At 39.7% G+C, this 23,946-nt stretch overlaps 1 protein-coding gene across 3 annotated transcripts in view; it reads left to right on the forward strand.

Moving 5' to 3' along the window:
- Positions 1-20,256, forward strand: part of ghra (growth hormone receptor a) — a 31,322-nt gene extending 11,066 nt beyond the window's left edge. For all 3 annotated transcript variants that reach the window (XM_068310666.1, XM_068310667.1, XM_068310665.1), the window contains 8 exons: positions 8,838-8,967; positions 9,418-9,587; positions 10,439-10,617; positions 11,317-11,470; positions 11,561-11,651; positions 13,129-13,198; positions 17,622-17,857; positions 17,973-20,256. In XM_068310666.1, the coding sequence (XP_068166767.1) occupies positions 8,838-8,967; positions 9,418-9,587; positions 10,439-10,617; positions 11,317-11,470; positions 11,561-11,651; positions 13,129-13,198; positions 17,622-17,857; positions 17,973-18,729 (1,787 nt within the window). In that variant the 3' untranslated portion in view covers positions 18,730-20,256. The remainder of the gene's footprint in view (positions 1-8,837; positions 8,968-9,417; positions 9,588-10,438; positions 10,618-11,316; positions 11,471-11,560; positions 11,652-13,128; positions 13,199-17,621; positions 17,858-17,972) is intronic.
- The last annotated feature ends 3,690 nt before the right edge of the window (positions 20,257-23,946 follow it).

Below are 23,946 nucleotides of genomic sequence, written 5' to 3' on the forward strand. Positions count from 1 at the left end.
CAAAGATTTTTTAATGTACTTTTGTGTGTTTCATAAAACCAGTGTTTCTCTCAAAGAGGTGTCTGCACTGTACTGTAAATTAATAATTAAACCATGCAAAGTTTTGAGCTCCGTGTCTTTGCCCCTTTTGACTTTGTATTTGCTCACAAAGTGTAGCATTGTGTTTATCTCTAAGGGTTTACATTACCTTGGTGATAAGTTCTTAGACAAGTCACTAACAGGCAAACTGTCAGATACTCTGAATGGTCCTTTCCTTAGTTGTTTCAATATCCCTTTGCATACATAATCTTAAGGTATCAAAACTGTTTTTCATATCATGGACCCACCAGATGCACATTGTGTCACAGACGCCAATTATCAGAGAGTTGTCTTTAGTCTTTGCAGTCAACCTCAAATTACTATACAGTACAATAAATCAAAATAGCCAATTCTGTCTTCTCATTCCAACTACAAAATTTTGAGGAATGAAAACAGATTATCAACCTTCATTTGCTCAAGATCAGTTATGGTCCATGTACCAACCATGGCATCATGGTGGTCCAGCCCTGGCTTTCTTCAACAGCCATTAAAACTTCACTAAATACAAAGGAGCTATTGATAGCATGAGCAAACAAAACTGTGCAAACCTCAGTCTTGACACCTGCCTCTTCTATGGTCTCTGTTTGTACTTGTAGTCGCAACATTTCTCTCGTGCATATCTAAGAGGTTGCAGATAATGTATCTGCCAAACTTGCCATGCAGGTTATCATTGGTCAACAATTTCTTTTTGGTATTGCTAAAGTCATTTGGCTGTTCCATCTCAGGACTCAACAGAGCTCTCCAGAATGTCTGTGGGTAGTGCTGTGCCTGTGGACTTTTAGGTCTGTTGTAGCGCCAGCCACACAACAAGCCGAGAGTAGACATTTGGAGATGCTCCTATATATTTTAAGGCTTACCAGAGTAATCATAGCCTGTTGTAGCTGTTTGTATTCAACCGTCCTCAAACAGACATGCTTTTTTCTTCTTCCCCGAACCTTTCCTGGGTGTCTGACTACGTGTCTGAAGAGAACTTGCTATTAAGGCCCATAAATTGATTGTATTTAGCAAGGCTGTGTTCTTGCCCACAGAGGTGGTAACTAGCGGTAAAGTGCTGAGGTTTGGTTTCCATTTGGCAGCCACATCTGCTTCTAAGACGAACAGTGGGTGTGTTTGCTCTGAGCAGCAAAGTTGGAGTCTTGTGTGAGCTATGATGTCTTCAGTTAAAAGGGATAGTTATGTCTTTTTGAGGAATTTGTTTGGGGTACTTATCCATGGCTAGTGTTTAACCAGTATACAACCAACAGTAGATGGTCGAGATGCAGAACTGGAGTACTGGTACAAGAACTGGAATGCTGGTACAGGAATAAAAGCTCCACATAAATAATTAGTTTAAGCCTTATTCATACAGAAAATATTTTTTGCCACTGTACTTTTCAGAAAACACTTTCCAAAGTGGAATTGATGACACTTTTGAGAACATCTATAACTTTACTATGTGGGAGACAAGGAGTGTTAGAGGACATACGTCAAAGCAAAATGACACCAACATTTATGATAAACCAAAGTATTGGTATACGGTAAATTGTCATTCATTCAGGTCAAAAAACTCAAGTTAAATTTTAATTAGTGGGAGTTTAAATATCTGAACTCCCCACCAACCAATTAGAAATGAAGAAGCTTCTTGAATGAGAGGTAAAACCTCTTCAAAACCTAAATAAGCATCCAGCTGATTCAAATTCAACCTTGGAGAAATAACACAAATTACAATACAACATAATACACTGGGTGCTCGTTCATTGCAGTTTATGCTTTCCAGGAACCACACACGATTAATGAAGTCCGCAATAGAGCGACAAACTATTTATCTTATTATTTACGGTAATGTAAATGTTTATGACCCTCCCTCCTTAAGACTCACGGAACCGAGCGCACTTCCGGATGCCGTCAGCCAATAGAATGTGCGTAAGGTATCATGTGACTGCCTGCCAAAAATCCACGCTGAGGTGAAGTCGCGAGCTTTGATCCACAAATGCACGAGGGCACACTGTATATCAAAACTTTTGACAATATGTCCAGTGGTTCACTCGATTTGTGAATTTAGATGTGAATTTAATCACAGTGCTGTTAATATTTAATAACTCTTTTGTATTAAACTGATTTATATAAAACTAATTCTGTTCGAGCTGACTTGCAATGCATTTCCTGTATTTTTTTCCACACACTTGATTAAGACTGGTCAATTTGTCTTCATTTTCCAACTTATGTCTTCAATGTATTTCCCCACTCTGTGTCACAGTTCATTGGTGGATTACCAGAAAGGGAAAGCATCATGTGAGCAATCACTTGCAGAGCAAAGCCAGCTTCTGGTTCATATCATCCTATTATCTTATTATCTAGATACTTTCCAGAAGCACTTTATTATATATACTATAAATACTATATACACACGCCATATATTATATGTGACTTCATAAATTAGTGAAAATGTTTATTGTGTCAATTAAATTATGCTTATTCTACAAACAGTAAAACAGACCTTATCTTTTTAATAATAATTTAACAAACAACCTGAGCCCTTAATAATGACTGCATTTGAATTCCAGTGTAAGGTTATATGAAATATTTTTTAGATGATGACAAATGAACTCCAGGATATATTTTTTTCAATCCTTCATGCACGATTGCAGTGATGCTCTATTCATAAGACATCAATGCTATTTATTAGGTCCATTTGTGGCTGATAAACAAGTTGGGAGCCTTTTGGACTCATTTTGGTAAACCTCTACACCTCAGCTCATTTAACATGCTGCATATGGTATATGTGGCACTGCTGAAGTGCAGATGGAGCGAAGGATGGCATCAGCCAGAAAAAGATAGAAAGAACAAAAAGTGAGCAGAGATAATCTGTGCATGTGTCCTTGCTGTCAGCCAGATACCCCAGACATAATTTGACGTAACTAAGCCAATGCCGTAAACTATAATTACATTAGAGGAGATTAACATCATTAGCTCTCTCTGGTAATAGTCCCTTGCTGGGACCTAAGAAAGCTGATAAAAAGCTGACTGGGTCACTGAATGCTTAACACTCATCAGACTATATCTGTTAGAGTTCAAAGCGATGAGCGATGAAGGGAGTCATGGGGATCAGATGGAGTGAGCCATTGTTATCCTGTGATCCAGAAATTTACCAGGAGAGAATCAGTATAGCTCCTGTTGTGTAACTGGGAGGAAATGCACAACACATTCAGAGAACTGGACAATAGCACTTTGAAAATCCTTGTCGGTTTATGTTTTGAAGGTGAAAGCTCTATATCGCTCTTGTGTGAGCCTGTGCACTCATGTGAATCTATTTGTGTGCATGCGTGTGTGTGTGTGTGTGTTGCTAGTTATTTATATCATCTGTTTACACTCCCTTGTTTGTACTGTATCATGTTACTGTATCTCACCTTTCTCCCCATCCTTTCTGGCTCTGTCTATGCCACATGGCCCCCTGACGTCCATTTAAAGCTGAAATTGAAGGTTTTAATCTTTTACATCCTAAAAATGAAATATGTGTAAATATTCAACAAACATGGGTAAATTGTGGAATAGTTTTTTTGTATTCTTGCCTTCTCATTCGGACTTTTTCTGATCATCCAAGCCTCACTGGAAGGGGATGGTGACATTATGTTGAACTTGACATGGGCAGAAACTGAGAGGACTTTTTTCACTTGAATTTCTGCCAATTTTTCCACCCAATGTAAAGAAACAAACAAAAGGCCCCGTCCACACGATGACGTATTATTTGAAAACGCAACTTTTCTGTTGCGTTTACGCCTTCCGTCCACACGACAACGCAGATATCCGGAACGAAAACGCAACTTTTTAAAAACGCTGGCCGAGATGGATTTTAAAAAAAACGCTGGGTCTGCGTTGTCGTGTGGACGGCGTATCTGCAACTTTTTAAAAACGTTGACGTCTTGCCTGCGACGAAAACAGTGTGACGTCATATTTATCGGCCCGTGTGTTGTGACAACAAAACACGGAGGATTCCTATTGGATAAAATTTGACTCAATACTGCCTCCACATGGTTTGGCATGCTTATAGCCATCTTCGAAAACGCGCTGGTGCGTTTACGTGTGGACGGAGATTTTTTGAAAAACGCTGTTGTGTGGACGCAAATCGTTTTCAATGCATTTTTAAAAAGTTCCGTTTTTTAAGAAATCCGTCATCGTGTGGACGGGGCCAAAGTCCTGGTGCTGCAGGAGATGATGTAGCTCATCTGGTATGGGTGCTGAGAAAGGGAATCAAAAGATTACCTGCAAAAAAATGTACATAAATGTTAAGGAGAAGTGTTTCAAGCCAAGCCCAATTCAGGCTTGCTTTATGTGATAACATCATCATGATTTATCATGATAATACTATCTTATCATTATCAAGATGTGTTGTACTCTGAACATTGGGATGAATATAGAAGTACTGTGTGCAATCGAGCATTCGGTGTCTTGTTATTGTTTTTCAGCTGCCAGTAGGCAGAGTACAAGTTATTTGAGATAAGTGCTCAGGGACATCAGGTTCTACTGTTAAGCATCCCTGTGTGTGTGTGTGTGTGTGTGTGTGTGTGTGTGTGTGTGTGTGTGTGTGTGTGTGTGTGTGTGTGTGTGTGTGTGTGTGTGTGTGTGTGTTCTCTACCAACATAGGGCAATCAAGTCAAATCAAATCCATTATGTGCTGCAACCTAGATGAAGAGACACTCAGAGTCCACGTTAAGTGTGTTTATGTGTCTTTGTCTGTGTGTATTTATCTGGGATATTTGACACTATGGCAACACAAGAGAGAAAAAAGATTAAAACACTCCCTGAATTCCGAATTACATACTCTTGAATGGTACATGCAGTTCAAAAGTAACAGATAGTAAACTTCACTTATGTAATCCTCTGAAAAACAAAATCAATCAAAGTGCTTTACACTCAGGAAAATCAGCAATAGATGTGAAATCTTCCGCTATCCAGACAGCACTCTAGCAGCAGCAGCATTCTGCACTAATAGAAGACAGGAAATACCACTCTTCGTGTAATGGGTAGACAAAAAAAGGATATTAGTGCACTCACAACATTCTTCATGTAGGATGAGGGAGGGAAATGTCTATTTATGGAATGATATGTTTTTTGGTTTAACAATTTTGTGTGTCTTATGATTTAACACACCCACTAACGGCTGAAGATCAGTTTTATCTACTGAAGATTCAGAGCACCATTCAGCTTTTCATGTTCCCAAGTATTTCTGTACAGTAATGAGCTGGTTGTTATAAATGAAAAAAAAAACCCATCAGGGACACTTACAGTAACTTTCATTTAGACAACAGGGAGACTTGATTTTTGTGCCTGATGTTAATCTTATTACCACATATGAAGAGAATAATAACAAGATGAGCCCTGAGGAACAGGCTTTTGTGTAAAGAAAAAAATATTTGTTCCTGTTTTAAAGTATGTCATCCAGTATTTGTTAGCCCAATCTATCACTCTTTCTGATCTCTTTTTGTTTCTTTCCTCACACCCCTCTCTGCTTTAGGCAGCCTATTGAAGCATTAGTAACTTCAGTGTTAACTAACTATGGCTGCATTCAGACTGCAGGCAAATCGGATCCCAATCAGATTTCCTTCCATATCCAATTTTTAGGGCTGACCGTCCACACTGTTTTTAACAAGTCTCCAAATGTGATCTTGCTCTGTTCAGACTAGGCCACATTATCGGCCGATCTGACGGGTTGCCGGAGCAACAACATTGGGGCGGAGGCGTCGTTCAATGCCTTGTAATGTGTGAGGTCATATAATTGCGACGGCGGCCACAATAACAACACAACAAACATGAAGCTTTGTTACCTTAGCGTATTGGCGACATCACTGTCTGGACGAGGTGGAGAAAATCTATAACACACCAGATATTGTCAGTTTCTTCTTCCTTTTTTTACCGCTCCGTAATGCGCGACACTCTTCCTTCTGGCGCCCTGCTCTTCCGTTGCGTAGAGTGACTTCACAGACCGCCGTATCCGATCGGTGTGTTTGGAGCTGTTCAGACTGAGACTCATCTGTCCATACTCGATATGAAGCTACCTCCCGAATGTGGTTTCAGTCCATCCCGCAAAAATCAGTTTTCATGTGTTATGGGACTGTTCAGACTACAAGAGACATCCGATATCAATCTGGATCGGCTAAAAATCGGCTGTTGGCGACCAGTCTGAACAATCCCTAACTGACAGCTGATGAAAGAGTGTTTTATATAGACTCTATAGTGGACTTAAATCTAAATCATTAGCCACATGTGTCAAATCACCAATTTATATTATTGAGGAAAAAAACACGCATCTTTAAAGATTGGACTATTGCATTTATTTGACAGTTTGATAAATGTAAAATCTGCTCAGTCTGTGACATAGTCTGTGTCTTGAATTTTGTCCCTATCGAGTTTGACACCTCTGGAAGGCTTAGATGGAGACAGACATATGGTTTCCCAGCTGCTCTGTACGAACCAATGATGACAGGATGTGAAGCTAAGTGCAGCTTATCACCCTCTGCTGCACACAAAGCCCACAAGGCCCAATAGATACATAGGAGCAGTCCAGGATGTGACTACACATAAACAAACACACAATTAGGTTTATTCTTCTATCCAAAGGCTCTCAACTGCAGATCATTTCACTGGCAGGTGAAGGCTGGATGCAGCTTCCCACCAGTTAAACTGGTTATATTGGTGTGTGATTACAGAATGGGGAGCAAGGCCCTGCAACAACATTATCAGCTAATGCATAACAGGCAGTCAACATCTATCTGTCAAGACATAGCCCCCCTGGCTCATGAGCTGGTTACAACTTGAACCGTTCAATTTTCGTTTCATCCGTATGATGAAAGAGAAGAAACTGTTTTCAGAAATTGTCACAAAGAGAGAAACTCTGATGAGTCAGTCTCATCGAATGGCAACATGGAAACCTTTAATTAAAAAAAAAAAAAAAAAAATCACATTCAGATTCAAGCCACAAATGTTCATTAAAGCATTAGATTTTTAAAAAACAAAAACAAAAAAACATCCACAACCCTGTTCAGAAATGCAACCTTGTTGTTTTATTAAACGGCCGCGTCTCCTGCCCTTTACTAGCAGAACCCCATTCTTTGTGAAAAGATGTTCAAACGTGTCTCAGTATTTAAACAATTACATCTGAGTAACCTTTTGAAGCAAAGGATGAAATCATAAGCCATAGATTAAAAAGATAGAATAACAACAATGTTTTTGTTTTTTTTTTAAATCAGAAAGAGTTTTTTGGATTGAGGTAGAGTTAAACCACAAAAATGTATTTGTTGAAGGTGTTACTTTTTGTTGTATGCAATGTGTCCAACTGCAGCCCTGAGCGCCTCCTTTACATCCAGTGTCTGTACAAAGCTCTTTCAGGGCGGCAGCTGGAATTTGTTAGATGGGGGAGGGAGGCCGGGTTGAAATAGCAAAGCTCTGGGAACCACAACAGGGTGCAGAAGATGAAGGGAGAGAAGGTGGGGGTGGGGGTGTTGGTGGTGAGGAAGCTGGAGGCACAATGTCATAGGAATGCAATGAGTGATGAAGTTTCACCGCTGTCAAATACAAAGTAGGCAAAGTAATCAAAGTAATGATGGGGTTTTTTCTCTTCTGAATAAATAATGAGTATTTTCACACTGTTCTGCTGGTTTCTGGACTTGTTAGTGTTTTGTTGTGGTTAGATGTGTGTTCATGCTGCTGTTGCATTTTTTTTTTTATTTAAAAAAAAGAGAGTTGGGGCAGCAATCACAGAGTCAGTCTGGGGATTAGTGTATAAGTGCAAAACCATATCCTATGATATGCTGCGTTTGCAGCCGGCACGTCTTTAAATCCCTGCCCCATGTTGTGAAGCATGTTTATGTTCTGGATCAGTGTGTGATTTATGCTGCAGACACCAGTGGAGGAGAGCAGGTGGAGGAGAAATCGATGATAACTTCAGCTGCTTATTTATGGTTGCACCAAACCATGGGACTCTCAGCTAGATGAGAAATTGGCCTCTGACAGGAGAGGGAGGTGGCAAGGGATCTGTAATGAGGAGTGGCAGACTGCCCGGAGGGAGGCAGAAAGGGCTGAGTCAGGGCCTCGGGGTGGGGCAGAGGAGAAACAGAATGAAATGTGTTTGGGTATATCTGATGTTAACAAAGGCATGGTGACTGACATTCGATGCATCGTAACACAGCCTTTCAATGAGCTGCCTTCCGAGTCATATATATTTGTTTCACAGCTTCGTAGATTGCTAAAGTCAATTTTAGATTAGCAGAAGCTCTAGACTTTAAATAGGTCTTATCTGCTGGAAGCTAAAATTGTTAGCCTCGCTGACTCCAGAGATGCGTGTTTATTTCATGGCAGCTTACAGACATCACTGAAAATAAGTCAGCGTAATGAGTACAGTAGTGGCAAATAGTACACACACACATAATAAATGGCACATTTTATTGATGGGAAACTGATAGGTGGTAAAATGAAGGTCTTGTAGAATCATGTGTTATTTTACTATGCACTGCAACTTGTTTTCTTACTCTTGTCTAAAGGAATTGCAGTTTACTGCTAGTAATTCTACTATTACTACTCTCAAAAAGTGGCTGTTTGAAATGTTCATCAGAAGAAATAGCCCAGTCGAGTTGGGGGAGTTATTGTAATATTGCTTCGATAAATCTAAACCCCCACAGAGCTTACAGATGTCAGTAAAATCGATTGATCAGCCTGTTGTGATCTGAGTTCTTCCATCTGTTCCCACTGACTGTCACCTTTGTGTGGTTGGCTTCGCTGTCTTTCAGCTCCCTTGGAGCCTCACTTCACGGAGTGCCTGTCAAGAGATCAGGCGACATTCCGATGCTGGTGGAGCCCAGGCAACTTCACCGAGCTGTCCGCCCCTGGAGCCCTCAGAGTGTTCTTCCTGAAGAAAGAGTGAGTGGTCCAGCCCGCTTTGCCTGGAGCCGTTGAAGGGGAGGGAAACGTCATCACTAGGAATAATTTTAAATCATATGTTCACCCGTAGTATTTGACTTGAAGATCCTTTTTTTTTTTTAAAAATCCAACAATAACTCACAAATACAACACAACACAAACACAAACAAGTCAAGCTTGTGCCGGCGGTGTTGAAGACCAGAAAAACTAGATGAGACTGTTTGACACGACTACTAGAGTAAAATAAATATTTTTAACCTTTTAACAAGACATGTGGTGACTGTGTATCTAAAAGTTGAGAGTTAGTGGGTTTTCATGTAACTACAGAAGTTACTTCTGCTCCACGTTGAGCTGTTTTACATTCTAATGAGTTAAATTATTCATTCATTCATGGCAAAAATGCTCTACCCTTACTTTTGTCCTTTTTTTTCTTTCATTTCCATCCATCAGATCACCCACCAGTGAATGGAAAGAGTGTCCAGAGTACATCCATTCCAACAGGGAATGCTTCTTCGATATAAACCACACATCGGCTTGGACTACCTATTGTATGCAGCTCCGCGGTCAGAACAACATCACCTATTATAACGAGGATGACTGCTTCAGGTTGGAGAATATCGGTTAGTAACAAACATCTGCTTGTCTATCTATTCTCTCAGTTGTCTTGTGCACAAGACAACCGTAATCATCTCGTGTGCAGCTTCTATTTTTGCTCTCCGAGTCATTGCGAGTATGCTGGAGCCTATCCCAGCTAGCTACAGGCGGGAGACGGGGGACACTCTGGATGCTTGAGAGACAAACAACCACTGACACCTACAGTCAATTTGAGGTGATCAATTCACCTTTGGAGATGGGAGAAAGCTAGAGAATCCAAACAGAACCCACAGAAACACAAGGAGAACATACAAACTCCGCACAGAAGGGACTCACACCCAGAACCTTCTTGCTGTGAGGTGACAACGCTAACCACTGCGCCACCGCCCCGCCCTCATCTATTTGTTTGTCCAGTAAATTGGAGGACTACTGCAAAAACTTTTTTGAAACACAACTGTCCTGCTTGTTTTTTCCACGCGTAGAAATTTTGAGAATGAGTCATTTCTCGTCATTTATTTATTCAGATAGTGACAGACGTGTACTGTGAGGTGGCAGAAAAAAATCACTTAAGGAAAAAACACTTCCAAAAAATGATGCGTGTTGCTTTCTATCAACTAAACCAGCAAATGTCAATACTTGTCAGTGTTGCATTGTGATGGTGGTAGCATTCATCCAAATCAGGAAACAGGAATAAAACTCTGGCCATCCCTGTGCAGCTACTCTGAACCCCATATTCAGTCTTTTCTTTGACCAAACACATGTATGTATTTGCTCTTCTACACATGATCAAGTGCGTTGAAAGATTGATTTATTTATAATAATAATCATAGAAGTCTTTCAATCTGCTCAAATGGATCTTTTTCTCTCTTCCTGGCAGTACGTCCTGACCCACCTGTATCTCTTAACTGGACCCTTCTGAATATAAGTCCCTCTGGGCTGAGCTATGATGTCATGGTCAGCTGGGAGCCGCCGCCAACTGCAGATGTTAGTACAGGCTGGATGCGTGTAGAGTACGAGGTCCAGTACAGAGAGAGAAATACCACGAACTGGGAACCAGTAAGTCTTCTTTCTTTCACTTCATGCTAAATTCTGTGTTTTGTTTTTATTTATTTGGATTAATGCTCAAATGTGGACAACACGCACTTTGAAACTTGACAAAAATGCCTCTGCCATGCAAAAGCTAACAAATGCAAACACTCATGGAACCTTTTTATAGTAAATTGCGGGTAAGTCATAGAGGCATGGTGTTGTGTTTCCTTTCTCTTCCCCTCTGGCTAAAATGCAGTGTAGTGTAGTTTTGTTGGCAAGGCAGTGGAAGCCAGAACAAGGCCTTCTGGGAAAACATAGTCTCTCTGAAGGAAATGATGGGAGGAATCTGTATGTCAGAGGCCATGGGACCTTGAACAAGCTCATATTCACTCCTGCCCAGTCAGCTAGTCAAACAAATCCAACCTTGGATCCTTTTTTACAGCCCCCCACTATAACAGCATGCTCTGTCTAAAGTATCTAAACTATTACACTTTTTCGAAAGATTGTGCGAGTACAGAGATGAACAACGACCTTTTCAGATACTGGTCAGCTCCAGACAGCTTCTGTTATAGTTGTTAACTTACTGATTGAATTTTCTGAATCATTATGATTAAAACAACTCTCTTTTTTGTATTGCTGGTATTACTTCACTGTTTTAGCTCTCTCTCGCACTCTCTCTTTCTCTCTTTTTCTTCTCACTTTCTAATGCACTTTTGCATTTTTCAGTTGGAAGTGCAGCTACACACCATGCAGACAATCTATGGTCTGCAGATAGGACTAGAGTATGAAGTTCACATTCGGAGCAGGATGCCAGCCTTCACAAAGTTTGGAGAGTTCAGCGAATCCATCTTCATTCAGGTGATGGAGATTCCCAGCAAAGGTAAGATCACGGTTGGTTTGTTCAATCGATATTTTGCAAAAACATTTGTGGTCAAGACAATCACAAGCTCTCTTTCATTTTATTTTTCAGATTCTGACTTTCCTTTCACATTGGTTCTTGCATTTGGGGTTATGGGCATGCTCATACTCATCGTACTAATTTTCATCTCCCAACAGCACAGGTAGGAACAAAATCCTTCATGCATGTGTGCATCATGTCCAAAGCACATTAAACCTCCACTGTTTTGACAATGGCAGTATTACTGGGACGAGATGCTAGAAATTCCACCGGGCATTGCACAGACCAGACATGCTGTGGTTTCATTTGACATCACACACACGTACAAAGAAACAGATTGATTTAATCATATGTAATTGAAATAATACTTATCCCAATATGTTATATTCTCTTATGTGCACCCATTCTGGTGAACTAATTTCTGCACTTCAAAATGTAAATCCATGCAAAGCAGCATTGTGGACATAAATAAGGAGTCCCAATAGGTCCCAACTAGAGGGAGAACTTCATCTGATGCTTTAGATTTTATTCAAATGTCATGGAGTCTTCGGAGGTGGAGACCAGTAACACCTGACCTGGATATTTCTTTTTGCAACGTAGAACTCAAACTCAAAGAGCTGTATGAACAACAACAAAAAATGTTTCAGAAAATGATCACATATTTTTGATAAGGCACATGTGGCTCTCTCAATTCAAAGACAGTCTCCTGGCTGCAGCTTCAGTGTTACGTTCGAGGGAAAGGAATCTGACATGCAGCCAGCTGTTTGCAACAAGCCCGCAATCAGTATTGATATTTCTGTGAAATCCAGGACACGCGGTTTGAACCTGTTATTGTGTCAATCACAAATGTGAGCGAGTGGAGTAATATCTGACATCTTACGCTCAACCACAGTAAATTCACTTCAATATAGTGAGTCTGGTCATCAGACAGTGGTAAATCGTGTAATTGCATCCTGCTTCAAAGCGGTGATGTATTGTAATTGTCAGTGTTCATGTGTTTGTTCGTTCCTTCGTTCGTTCATCCGTTCGTTTGTTTGTTTATTCGTCCGTCCTTTAGTACGTCCACCAAATATCTTCGCAACCGTTGCTGATAGAAAGATGAAACAAAAAGCACATTACTCAGGTGGCAAAGGGGATGAAAATGAGATGATGACCTTGACCTTGAGAAAACTAGGTCAAGGTCAAATTTCAATGTTTGTACACCATTATTATTATTATTATTATTATTATTATTATCATTATTACTATTGTTATTATTATTATTATTATTATTATTATTATTATTATTATTATTATTATTATTATTATTATTATTATTATTATTATTATTATTATTATTATTATTATTATTACTATTGCTCAGGAACAGGATAAGATAGAAAGACGAGGAAGAAGGCCATGAGTAAGACCATAGATCAGAGCTAGTGCTTTGATCAATGACAGTAGGTAAGAAGGTAAGAGCACTAGCTTTGACCTTTGACCTATGCAAGTAGGTCAAGGTAAAAATTTTAATTCAGGGGTGTCGTGGGATGTTGCAGTCTGTGACTGCATTGGTTCTAGTTTAAACTGAAATAAGTCTAGTAAAGTATAAAATTTCATAATTTTGTGCCTCCACCAATCTGAAATTCCCTCTCCTGCAGATTAGTGATGATTCTGTTGCCACCGGTTCCTGCTCCGAAAATTAAAGGCATCGATTCAGACCTGTTGAAGGTGCGTTCAAGTCTGTTGTTATTCTGCCTATGCTGTGATTTGTGCCTGTGTTTTTTTAATGTGAATATACAGTATGTTTTTAATGCTGAGCACTACAATAGCTACAGATGGGTGGCTACCCGTCTGTGTATTTTCAGTATTAAATACTTTAATATTTAATTACTCTCATTATAACATAATTTTTCCACTTCTCCCCGATAAGCTTCCTATGTTTTCAGCGATTGCTCAAAATACCCTTTTGCTGGATTTGTTAAGTGTACATTTAACAAAATAACAGCCTTTGTATTGTATTGCATCTCATGAATCTCATAAATTGAATATCATTCAGACTTACGCACACAAATGTTGTGTACCACCGAAAATGAAATCATAAACATCAGTGATTCACATAAGCTATCAACCATTGTTCATCCTGCAAAATGATTATGCAGCACAAGTCTTGTTTAAGTGTATTTTTTTAATTACATTTCCCTTTTAAAGTTGATTAAACCACACACAGCTATCTATCTGCTATCCGTATGAGTCAGCTTTTATATCATTTGTATCAACTATGCAGAAGAAGCATGGCCATAAATAATTTGAAAGCAAGAGATACTGGGTCTATTTCATGAAGGCAGGGTTAACCTACCCTGAGGTAAACCTGTGGTTCTGGGTTGCTTTACCCTGAACTTGGAAAAACCAGGGATTCTGGTTTCACAAACGCGGTTCAGGGTTAGTTTTTCTAACCCAGAGTAAATTGACCCGCAGTTTAACAGACACCACAACTTGAAAAAAAGCCATCATCAATGGAGCCCCGATTCATCAATTCACCATGACGACGGACGAGACGCGCACCGCAACGTTTTACGGAAGTCGGAGTACAGATTTTAATTTATGAATAGAAAGACTTTGAGGACATTTTCAGAAGAAACAGAAAAGCGTTGCAGCTGCAAAGAAGAGCGACATGTCGTGGGAGTGAATCGCTGCTCAAGTCGATGCGTAAGCTCTAAGTCCGTTGCACTCACGGTAAAAATACGGAAGTTAACGGCTTCAATAATAGTTTATTAATTTATTTTATTTAGGTGTGGGATCCAGTTTAACAGTTTAACAGGCGCGACGCCACTTTAAAAAGCCATCATCAATGGAGCCCAGATTCGACGAGTCACCATGACGACGGACGAGACGCGCTCCGCGTTACTTCACGCAGTTGAAGTGCAGATTGTAATCTACGTGTATGAAGACTTAGAGGACATGTTATGAAAAGAGGAACAGCGTTGCAGCTGTAAAGAAGAATGAGATGATTTGAAACTGCTGCTCAAGTCGATGCGTACGTCTAAACGTAGTCTGTGGGACTCACGGTACAATTACGGAGGTAAACGGCTTGAATAATAGTTTATTATTTTCTTAGATGCAATCCAGCAGAGGAGAAGTGCACATGTCAACAGCTGAGAAATTTTTTTAAAAACATCGTTCACACAGGTCAGACTTCTGCATCATCTCGTTAGGGATCCTCCTCTTCCTCATTATAACATAATGACATTGTACAGTAAATAATAAGTGGACTTTAGGCTTTTCAGTTGTTTTATCGCCAACAGAATGCTCCTGTCACACACATAAATGTGCTCTCGTCTATAGGCGTTCCATGTTTAATTCTCTGTGTCTTTTAGTCAAATAATACATAATTGATAAAAAAAAAGAAGAAATTAATAGGAAATTGAAGAAAAGAAAGGTGGTCAAATAATTTCTGTTACCGATTGTTCCTATTGCTTAACATTCTGGTGCAATACAGAGTGACATTTAGCCTCCACTGAAGGATCACCACTTTCTCATCTTTTTTTAACAGAGCAAGCTGGACAGTCCATCACATTCAATGTACAGATAGACGCTCAGTGAACACCAGCGGTTCTTTCTGTGGCATTCATATGCAACTGTATGTTCTGATGTCCTTCTCATGTATTTCCAGCTATTTGTTACAGAAGTTTATCCAATTCGCTTTCTATGAAATACGGACAACAGATTAAAAAAATGATTTCTTTGGACCTCCAGATTAGGAGGGCAGATTTGAACATACAAATACAACGTTAGAGGTGGATGTTGTTCACAAGTGAATAATGTTGAATATTACAATGTTCACCACTAAAATGATCTGAGAAATAACTTTGTATTTGTAAGTAATAAAGATGACCAAATGAAATGTATATTGTGTGTTTTTATTGCCCGCTGTGGTGATGGTGAGTTACACACACTCTGAAATGATTCTGGTAGACGGAGTCACTGCTCTACCACCCTGGATAGCTGGCAGGTGGACGGGGTCATCATCGGGGTGTTCAGTTTGTGGGGTAGGGTGCTGTTCTCCTCTGATAGCGGCAATACTACTATGAAGAACAGAACTGCATCACAGGTCCTCTCAGGAATCATCCTGAGGTGTCATAGACACTGGAAACGGCCTTTCAGCAGGCCTATGGTCATCTCCACCCGGGCTCTCATCCTGCGGTGAACCTATTTGAAGTTCTATTGGGGACCTGGGTTAGTAAGGGGTCAGCAGCCTCTGTTGGGCATGGGTAACCCCTGTCCCCCAGAAAACAACCGTCAGACTCCTGTGATGGAAAGTTGATTCATTAGAGTGGATTAAACGATGGAGACAAGTGAATTATTGTGCTAATCTTTAGTTACTGCATTAGTCTGTTGCTCAGGTGAGACTCATCATACACCTGTGAGTCAGGAACCGATCAGGACCACTCCGTCTCCACATCAGTATGCTATGCTTGCTCTGGAGGGTTCTGTTGGGTGTCTGTTAAAGCTCTTTGAAATGTCTGCTGAAGTGATTAGGTGCTATACAAATAAAGGTGGAAAATGTAGTTTGCAGCATCACATATGATCTGGACAGATGTTAGTTTATCTATGATGCAGTCTTTAAGGTGTAGAAACATTAGTCAATCTACTTGTACCTGCACATATTTGCTATGAATGGACATCCTCTTCACATCATCACCTTCATTATGTGAGGGAGCCTTGATGGGAATGGGGGTACCATCTATGGCAGCAAATTACATTGGGACATCCGAAAGAAATTAATGTCTGGGACTGCAGCACAATATCATTAAGAGAACATACTTTCAAATTAATCAGATTTCTACATCACTCACCTGCAATCCTGTGGAACTCCTCCTTGATGATCCTGACGGGTTTCTCTCCAGGGAAATAGAAGAACTGGGGTAAACGTTTAAAGGCGGGGCGCACTGAGCATCTCCCACATTATATAGAAAAATTTACCGTTTTCTAATAAAAAATGAAAAACTGAACGGAGCGCTACACGCAGCGCTGCTGCAGATGTGACGATGTGTGTGTGTGTGTGTGTGTGTGTGTGTGTGTGTGTGTGTGTGTGTCGATCAGCATGATCAGTATGATCGGTACCGATCATAAAGAGAACTGTCTGGAGATGACGGGACATCTGAACGCGATACAAACATATTTAATTCTCTGTGCATGAATGCGGAAACTCCATCAAGAGGCTCCTCGTCAAACGGACATGACACGTTCGCCTCTAAAATACCTCTAAAATACGGAGTTATTTATTAAACCTTACTTCGATCAGACTCTCCGTCTCACAGAACCAGGAAATGAAGCCGCGTGAGCGGCGGTGAAAGGGGGTGGAGTCAAAAGAAACCCTGGGTTTGTGGAATAAAACCTGCTCCCGACCAGGTTATGTTCAGAGAGTGTGTTACTGCGGTAACAAACCCAGAGGTTCCCTTTCCTCGCTACGTGAAACAAGACAGGGTTCCTGCTCTAACTGTGGGTTAAGTTACCCCCCTTTGTGAAACCGAGAACCGTGATTTCAGGGTTAACTTACTCTGGGTTTCCACTGCACCTGCTTTGTGACACGGCCCCTCCTCCAGACCAGGCTAGCTTCAGAGTCTGTTACTGTGGTAACAACGCAAGAGGTTTACGTTCTGACACAGGCTAGGTTTACTCCTCTGACTCTGGGTTAAGTTACCTCCCTTTGTGACACCGCAAGCCCTGGTTTTCCCTGATTTCAGGGTTAACTTACCCAGGTTTTCCACTAAACCGGCTTTGTGAAACGGACCCACTGTTTTGTGTTGGTAAACAAGGACAGGAGGACCACTTTGGTGGTGATGGTGGGGGCGGAGTTGTGTGTGTGGGGGTAATATTGCCAGATAATGCTTGTTTGCTTTTTGCTTTCAGCAAAACAAGAGAACAACCTCACCTCTTTACCTCAATCTCCTGATAAGAAAAAAAATACAATAATAAAGCTGCTGTTGCATGTACAGACAGGGTGGAACACAAAGGATCCTGTATTTGCGACTGAAATGTACATATTAGTCACAATACTGTAAAGAAACAAGGAAACAGCAGGAATTTTTGTTATTACATGATTTTCTGCATATTAATGGCCATGCACAATTATCAATGTGTGTATTCTCAGAAGGGGAAGCTAAATGAGGTAAATTTCATCCTGAATGGTGGAGATACGAGCAGTATACCAAGATACGCCTCGGATTTCTACCAAGACGAGCCATGGGTGGAGTTCATTGAGGTGGATGCCGAGGAGGCAGATGCCAGAGAGAAGGATGAGAACCATGGCTCAGACACCCAGAGGCTATTGGATGTCTCCCAACCTGTAAGCCACCACCTTAACGTAGGGTCCTCTAATGCCCCCAGGTAATGCACTGATTCTAATGTAAAAGCTGTGTTTTCATGCTGTCTGATGGCTCAACAAAAATCAATATTCGTCCTTTTCCTTTTTCCTTTTCCCACTTCCTTATCTCTTCCCCAGCTTTCCTAATGGTGCCTCAGGCCAGGCCACTTGTTATGACCCAGATTTGCCAAACCAAGACACATTAATGTTGATGTCCACACTGCTGCCTGGACAACCTGAGAATGGAGAATCATCTTTTGATTTTGCGGAAAGTTCCCCATGTCCCGACGGAGCAAAGAGACCCCTCGTCCAAACCCAAACTGGAGGTCCCCAGACTTGGGTAAACACAGACTTCTATGCCCAGGTCAGCAACGTGATGCCCTCTGGAGGCGTGGTGCTGTCGCCAGGACAGCAACTCAGAAGCCAGGAGAGTACCTCAGGCACAGAAGATGAAACACAAAGAAAAGCAGAAGAGCCCACTGAGGAGAAGGAGCAGAAGGAGTTACACTTTCAGTTGCTGGTAGTTGATCCTGAAGGAAGCGGCTACACCACGGAGAGCAACGCCCAGCAGATCAGCACTCCCCCTAGCTCTCCCATCCCTGGCGAGGGCTATCAAAGTGTCCACCCTGATCCAGTGGAGACCAAACCTACGGCTGCACCAGAGGATAATCAGTCACCTTACATTCTGCCTGACTTTCCCCAACCGCAGATTTTTGCAGCTGTTGCTGACTACACAGTGGTTCAGGAGGTGGACAGTCAACACAGTCTGCTCCTCAACCCACCTCCCCACCACCAGTCCCCCGCTTCCTGCCAGCCACGCCCCCCCTTTAAGACCCTATCTAATATGCCTGTAGGGTACATCACCCCAGACCTGCTAGGAAACCTGTCACCATAAAATGACGATGCCACAAGACCTTAAGGTTTAAGGATGATCGACCAGAATGTCCCTTGCAGTTCACAGAAGCCCTTTTCTCCCTTTATTCCTGCTGGAAACCAAATAACATGCAACACCCAGTGTGAATGAGAATAAACAGGCATTCATGTTGAAAGATATGTGAAAAGGAGATGATTGTTGACTCTTTTACATCTTCTCCATTAATAATGTGATCTAAAGACAGCCAAATATAGACACCACAAGCCAAATGCACAGTTTGCTCTACTTGCTGACATCCATGCACAAGACCTTGAACCGCATTACGCCTCTGATCAATTGTGATAAAACAGTCGGAAGTCAGTCTGTGAGATGTTGGTGTGTGATTGATTGGGAAAAGAAAAGCACATGTTATATGTTTCACCACCAGAAGAGGTGTTTTGCTGCACAGTTGTGGCTAATTTTATATTCTTCAATTTCTTATTTCATCATGTCATCTTATAAGAATTTCACTAGTGGTATATTTTTTATACAAAAAAGCGTTAATTGAAGGACAAACCCAACCTGCTTTAATACTGACATTGTGTAGTTTTACTTTAATTCTGGCTTCATTTGTTAAAATTTTGTTATTTGTATTTTTATGGATTAGTGGATAAATGTAGATTAAATGATGTCAAAGTGTTTTATCTCTACAACCACAATAGATTTTATAGAGGGAAAATAAAATATGTCAAACAACTAAAATCACTCAAATGTGAGTATTTGAGACAAAATGCCACAAAACTCCCAACAATTACCAATATATAACGAAATGTTATCTTCATTAGGAAATTAATTATTTTCAATTAAATAAATCACCATCTGTTGAAGAAGTAGAATAGATAGAATAGAATAGCCTTTATCGTCATTGTATCAAATACTATGTATTAAATACAACGAAATTAGAGAGCATAATGAAGGCACATCAGTATATCATAATCTAATTCTGTACTGAATTGAATACTGCAGACAGATTCATATCCCAGCAGAACGGACCTTAAATTTTAATGTAGCGTACTAAGGGTCACCTAGTGCCTTGCTCAAGGGTGTGTCAATGCAGTGTTTTTGCAAAAAGGATGGGATGCAGACGCATAGCCAGCAATTCAATAAAACCAGGTATTCCATGTCATCCCAACAGTACAACCGGGCCTTAAAGGTCATAAACTGTCTCTTAATCTGAAACTTCAATTCTTATCATTGAATTCTTTCCTTTTTGCAGTGTTATGGCAGGGACTTGAAGTGAAATACATTGAGAGACTGTGAAAGTGTGTAATATTTATGATTAGCCAAAATTTTCTACTTATTATCTGCCAAGTGTTAACAATCTGTGCCTATAATAGCACTACTGGCTTGTTATTTCTGTGCTAAAAGACTCTTCTGTACAGTACGATAATAAGGTTTTTGCATTTTTTGCTTTGCCATGTACAATGTAAATACTTCTATGTATCACCAAAGCCTCTCTACATAAAGTCATCCCTAAAAATTTACACATGCATTACATAGTAACACACACACACATACACACACACACACACGTGTACATATACACATATGTGTATGTGTGTGTGTGTGTGTATGTGTGTATATATATATATATATATATATATATATATATATATATATACACACACAGTATATATACAGTATATATACAGTGTATATACAGTGTGTGTATATATATATATATATATATATATATATATATATATATATATATATATATATATATATATATATATATATATATATGTATATATATGTATATACATATATATAAAATTCCTGACATGGAACAAATTGAGAATTGAAAATTGGCTGTCTATTATCTGTAACTGCTTATCCTACCACCGCCAAAATTATTTGAAATGGTGTCAATTAAAGCAATCATATTCAAAATTCTGACCAGAGTAAATACCAGAAGACCAGAAGACCACAAGTTCTATTTTATTTGATCAGCAGCCATTGCTATGAGTATTTTTAAAGGAGTTAAATTACTCCTTATTAGTTATAATAACCAAATTTAAAACATGATTGAAGTAGAATTTGTTCCTTAATATGTAGTCATTTTAACTTGTACTGTTACTTTTTGTTTTTTTGTTTGTTTGGTTTTCCATGTCATCTTGGAATAATGCATAATGCCTGTAATTATGACCTATGTGGGTGAAAGTATACCTCTTACAACGGTTTCATTCTCCTCCCAAGTTCTCCTCCTATGAATTTTTAAAACCTTTAAGACAATATGCCTGTGATCTACGCATCAGCATAGCATGGAAGAAACCATCTTAACTGTAAATCAGTGGAGATTATGCTGTGTGTAGTTTTGTGACACAACAATGAAATCTCAACACAATTCCCAGAATGAGTTTGAAGCATTGTGTATGACTAAAGCCATGTCACACCATAGACAAAAACACAAATTACCTCAGAATGCTAATGGAACTTAATCAAGTCACGTGGGAATCATCCTTATGGTAAGCCAGGGCATCACTCAGTGATCAATCTTTTGTATGAGACAAACTCATGATGGGTAGAAATCAGCAAGAGCCATTGATTATATAATTAACTTTTTTTTTTAATGTGAAGGTGATAGATGTGAGCTATGTTTCTCTTCTAGTCTCTCTTGATTAGAATGAAGCCCGGTGTTGTCGCTGCCTAGCGTTGATAATAAAAGCAAGTTAATGCTGTTGCTAAAATGTCTTAATATATTTACCAGTGCTGTAAGATTACAAGTAGCCTCTATATTTTAATGTCATTAATGTTACTAATCACAATGTATTGCTGCTCGGTACATGTATTAACCTGCATTCTGCCTTACTGCGGTGGGAAGGTGTCAGTCAGGAGGGTGTAAATGATCCCTGCAGTGTATAAATGTCAATGCTTGTGATGAAACACGCTAATTGAATGATGCTGATAACAGATAATGTTGCGTGGGAGAAATGGGAAGCGTGATTTGGTTTTTATCTGTTTGGTTGTTGGTAGCAAAAATAGTGACGTTTTTCTGGAAGTCAATCAGAAATGTAATCACCTCATGATGCTCATCCAATGTTCCATGTTTACAAAAACCCAAAGATCCCCAGAAGGCTCTCTGTGTACATGAAGGATAATGGAAAAGGCACTGTTTCAGTTTTACTGTGGTGATTGTGAATGTGTGCAAACTGGAATATGCAATGCATTTATGAGATTAAGGAATGGTTGGGGGGGGGGGGGAGTTAAATCACTGAGTGTTTTTTAAAGATTTCTAAGAGGATTGTCAATTTGGGGGAATTCTTTTTAAAGCTTACTGTACAGGTGTTTACGACATTTTCCCTCCCCAATTCACAATGAACACATTCTTAAAAGTATTGTTGAAGTTGGTAACTGTCACTTCAAGTTTATAAATGCTACAGACACTTTAGAGCAAGCACTTTCAGATGTTCAGATGTGTTTTTGGACTAAATCAAGTCCATAACTGAACTATTATTATACAGCAGCATTGTAAGTATTTTTTATCACAGTAATGATCCTTTAAAATCTATAAGCTTCATTTTCGTTTTACAGAGTTTACGTTTAGTAGAGATATTTTACAAGATAAGATTGATGGAGTGATCTAAGGTAAAGGAGTATTTAATGTTTGTTGAATGATTTATGCCTGGAAAGATACACATGTAATCTTTTATAAAGTCATATGACAGAATGAAATAATTTAACAAAAAAATCTACACTCATATTTCACCCACTATGAGATTTCAGCATTTCATTATTGAAAATTACGTATGAATAGACTACATTGTTTTATGTGCTATGTATTTTGGCCTTCTGCCTCGTTATTTTGCATCAGTTCAGCTCGACTTTAGTCATTCTTCCAAGCCTGGAAGTAATCTTTTAGTGCTGGAATTTTTCCTGGTTGTAACTCTTAATTTAAAAAAACCCAAAAAACATTCTGTTATGCAGACATCTTCTTCAACTTGTTGGCAATATATTCTAATTCTTGAAATCAATACAGAGTCAACACCCTGCTTTTTATGATCCAGTTTAGTGGCTATGCTCTTTGTCTGGCTGCATGTTATTTATTTGTATGTCCTGAGATCCCCACACACACACACACACACACACACACACACACACACACCATACCTGAAACAGTGAACAGGCCAACATGAGTAATTTGTGCAGTCACTCCCTGACATGTTTCATCCATCGCTTCCATGCTTATCAAACTAACCAAAAGGTGTATTCTACATGTCCAAATTAGAAGCTGGTGTTACAGTTGCAAATGTGGAAAAACTCGAAACAATCAGTTGTGCATTTGCATTGGAGTTATTAATTCATGTGACCTTTTTTTTTTTTTTCATCCCTCAATCATATTTCAGATCATCTTGACCTTGACTGTCCTTGTCTGCTGTTTTCACTCAAGGTTGATCTTCGATGATGTGACATTGTTCTCCTACCAGTTGAGCCTTTCTGGTGTTGTATGTGTGATCAATAAGCTCTCTACACAGTATACACAATATATACAGCATTCATCTTGTGTATATTCTGTCATCAGTCGTCCTAAAAAATGAAATAAAACATTTAACTGGTGTGACTTTGTTTGTCATTTATGTGCTTTAGAACATCGTCATGTTCTTCTGAAGCCTCCTTTCATAGTGCATCTACTTTATTCATCAAAAAATTAACAGGGAGCGATGCAGAAATTAGAGAGAGTGTCTGTCCGAAGCTGTTTAAGTCAATCCTCTGGACTTAAAGTTCAATGGGTTGACTTAAAGAGCTTTGGATAACCATGACCTGGATAACTGAGAACCTACATAGACATCGAAAGAGTGTCTGATTTTGGATAAAATTTCAAATGTAACAACATCAAATTCTGTTTGCAAATCCTCCCCAACTTGCTGTCGTCATTTAAAGTAAACAAGCAGCACACTGCACCGTGAGGTCAGCCAGACCAGCACTCGTTTGCAGAAAAGGATGTTAATGAACAAAATGTACAGCCCACTGTGGGAGAGTTCAGATGCAAATGGCCAAGTGTTTGTTTGAGAGAGGGGGAAATAGAAGCTGTGTGGTGGTTGTGGGGCAGCTAGTGCGTATTTGTTTATGAGCAACACAGAGGTACTTTGTGCACATGAATGAGTTCACTAGTGTGTATTTCTGTTTCCCTTGCTGCTGCACTAAATGGGGAGGAAACGACTGCAGAAACAGTTGTGCATTGTGGGTAAAGCATATCGG

This window comes from Antennarius striatus, chromosome 3 (assembly GCF_040054535.1).
Source record: "Antennarius striatus isolate MH-2024 chromosome 3, ASM4005453v1, whole genome shotgun sequence".
Classification (NCBI taxonomy): domain Eukaryota; kingdom Metazoa; phylum Chordata; class Actinopteri; order Lophiiformes; family Antennariidae; genus Antennarius; species Antennarius striatus.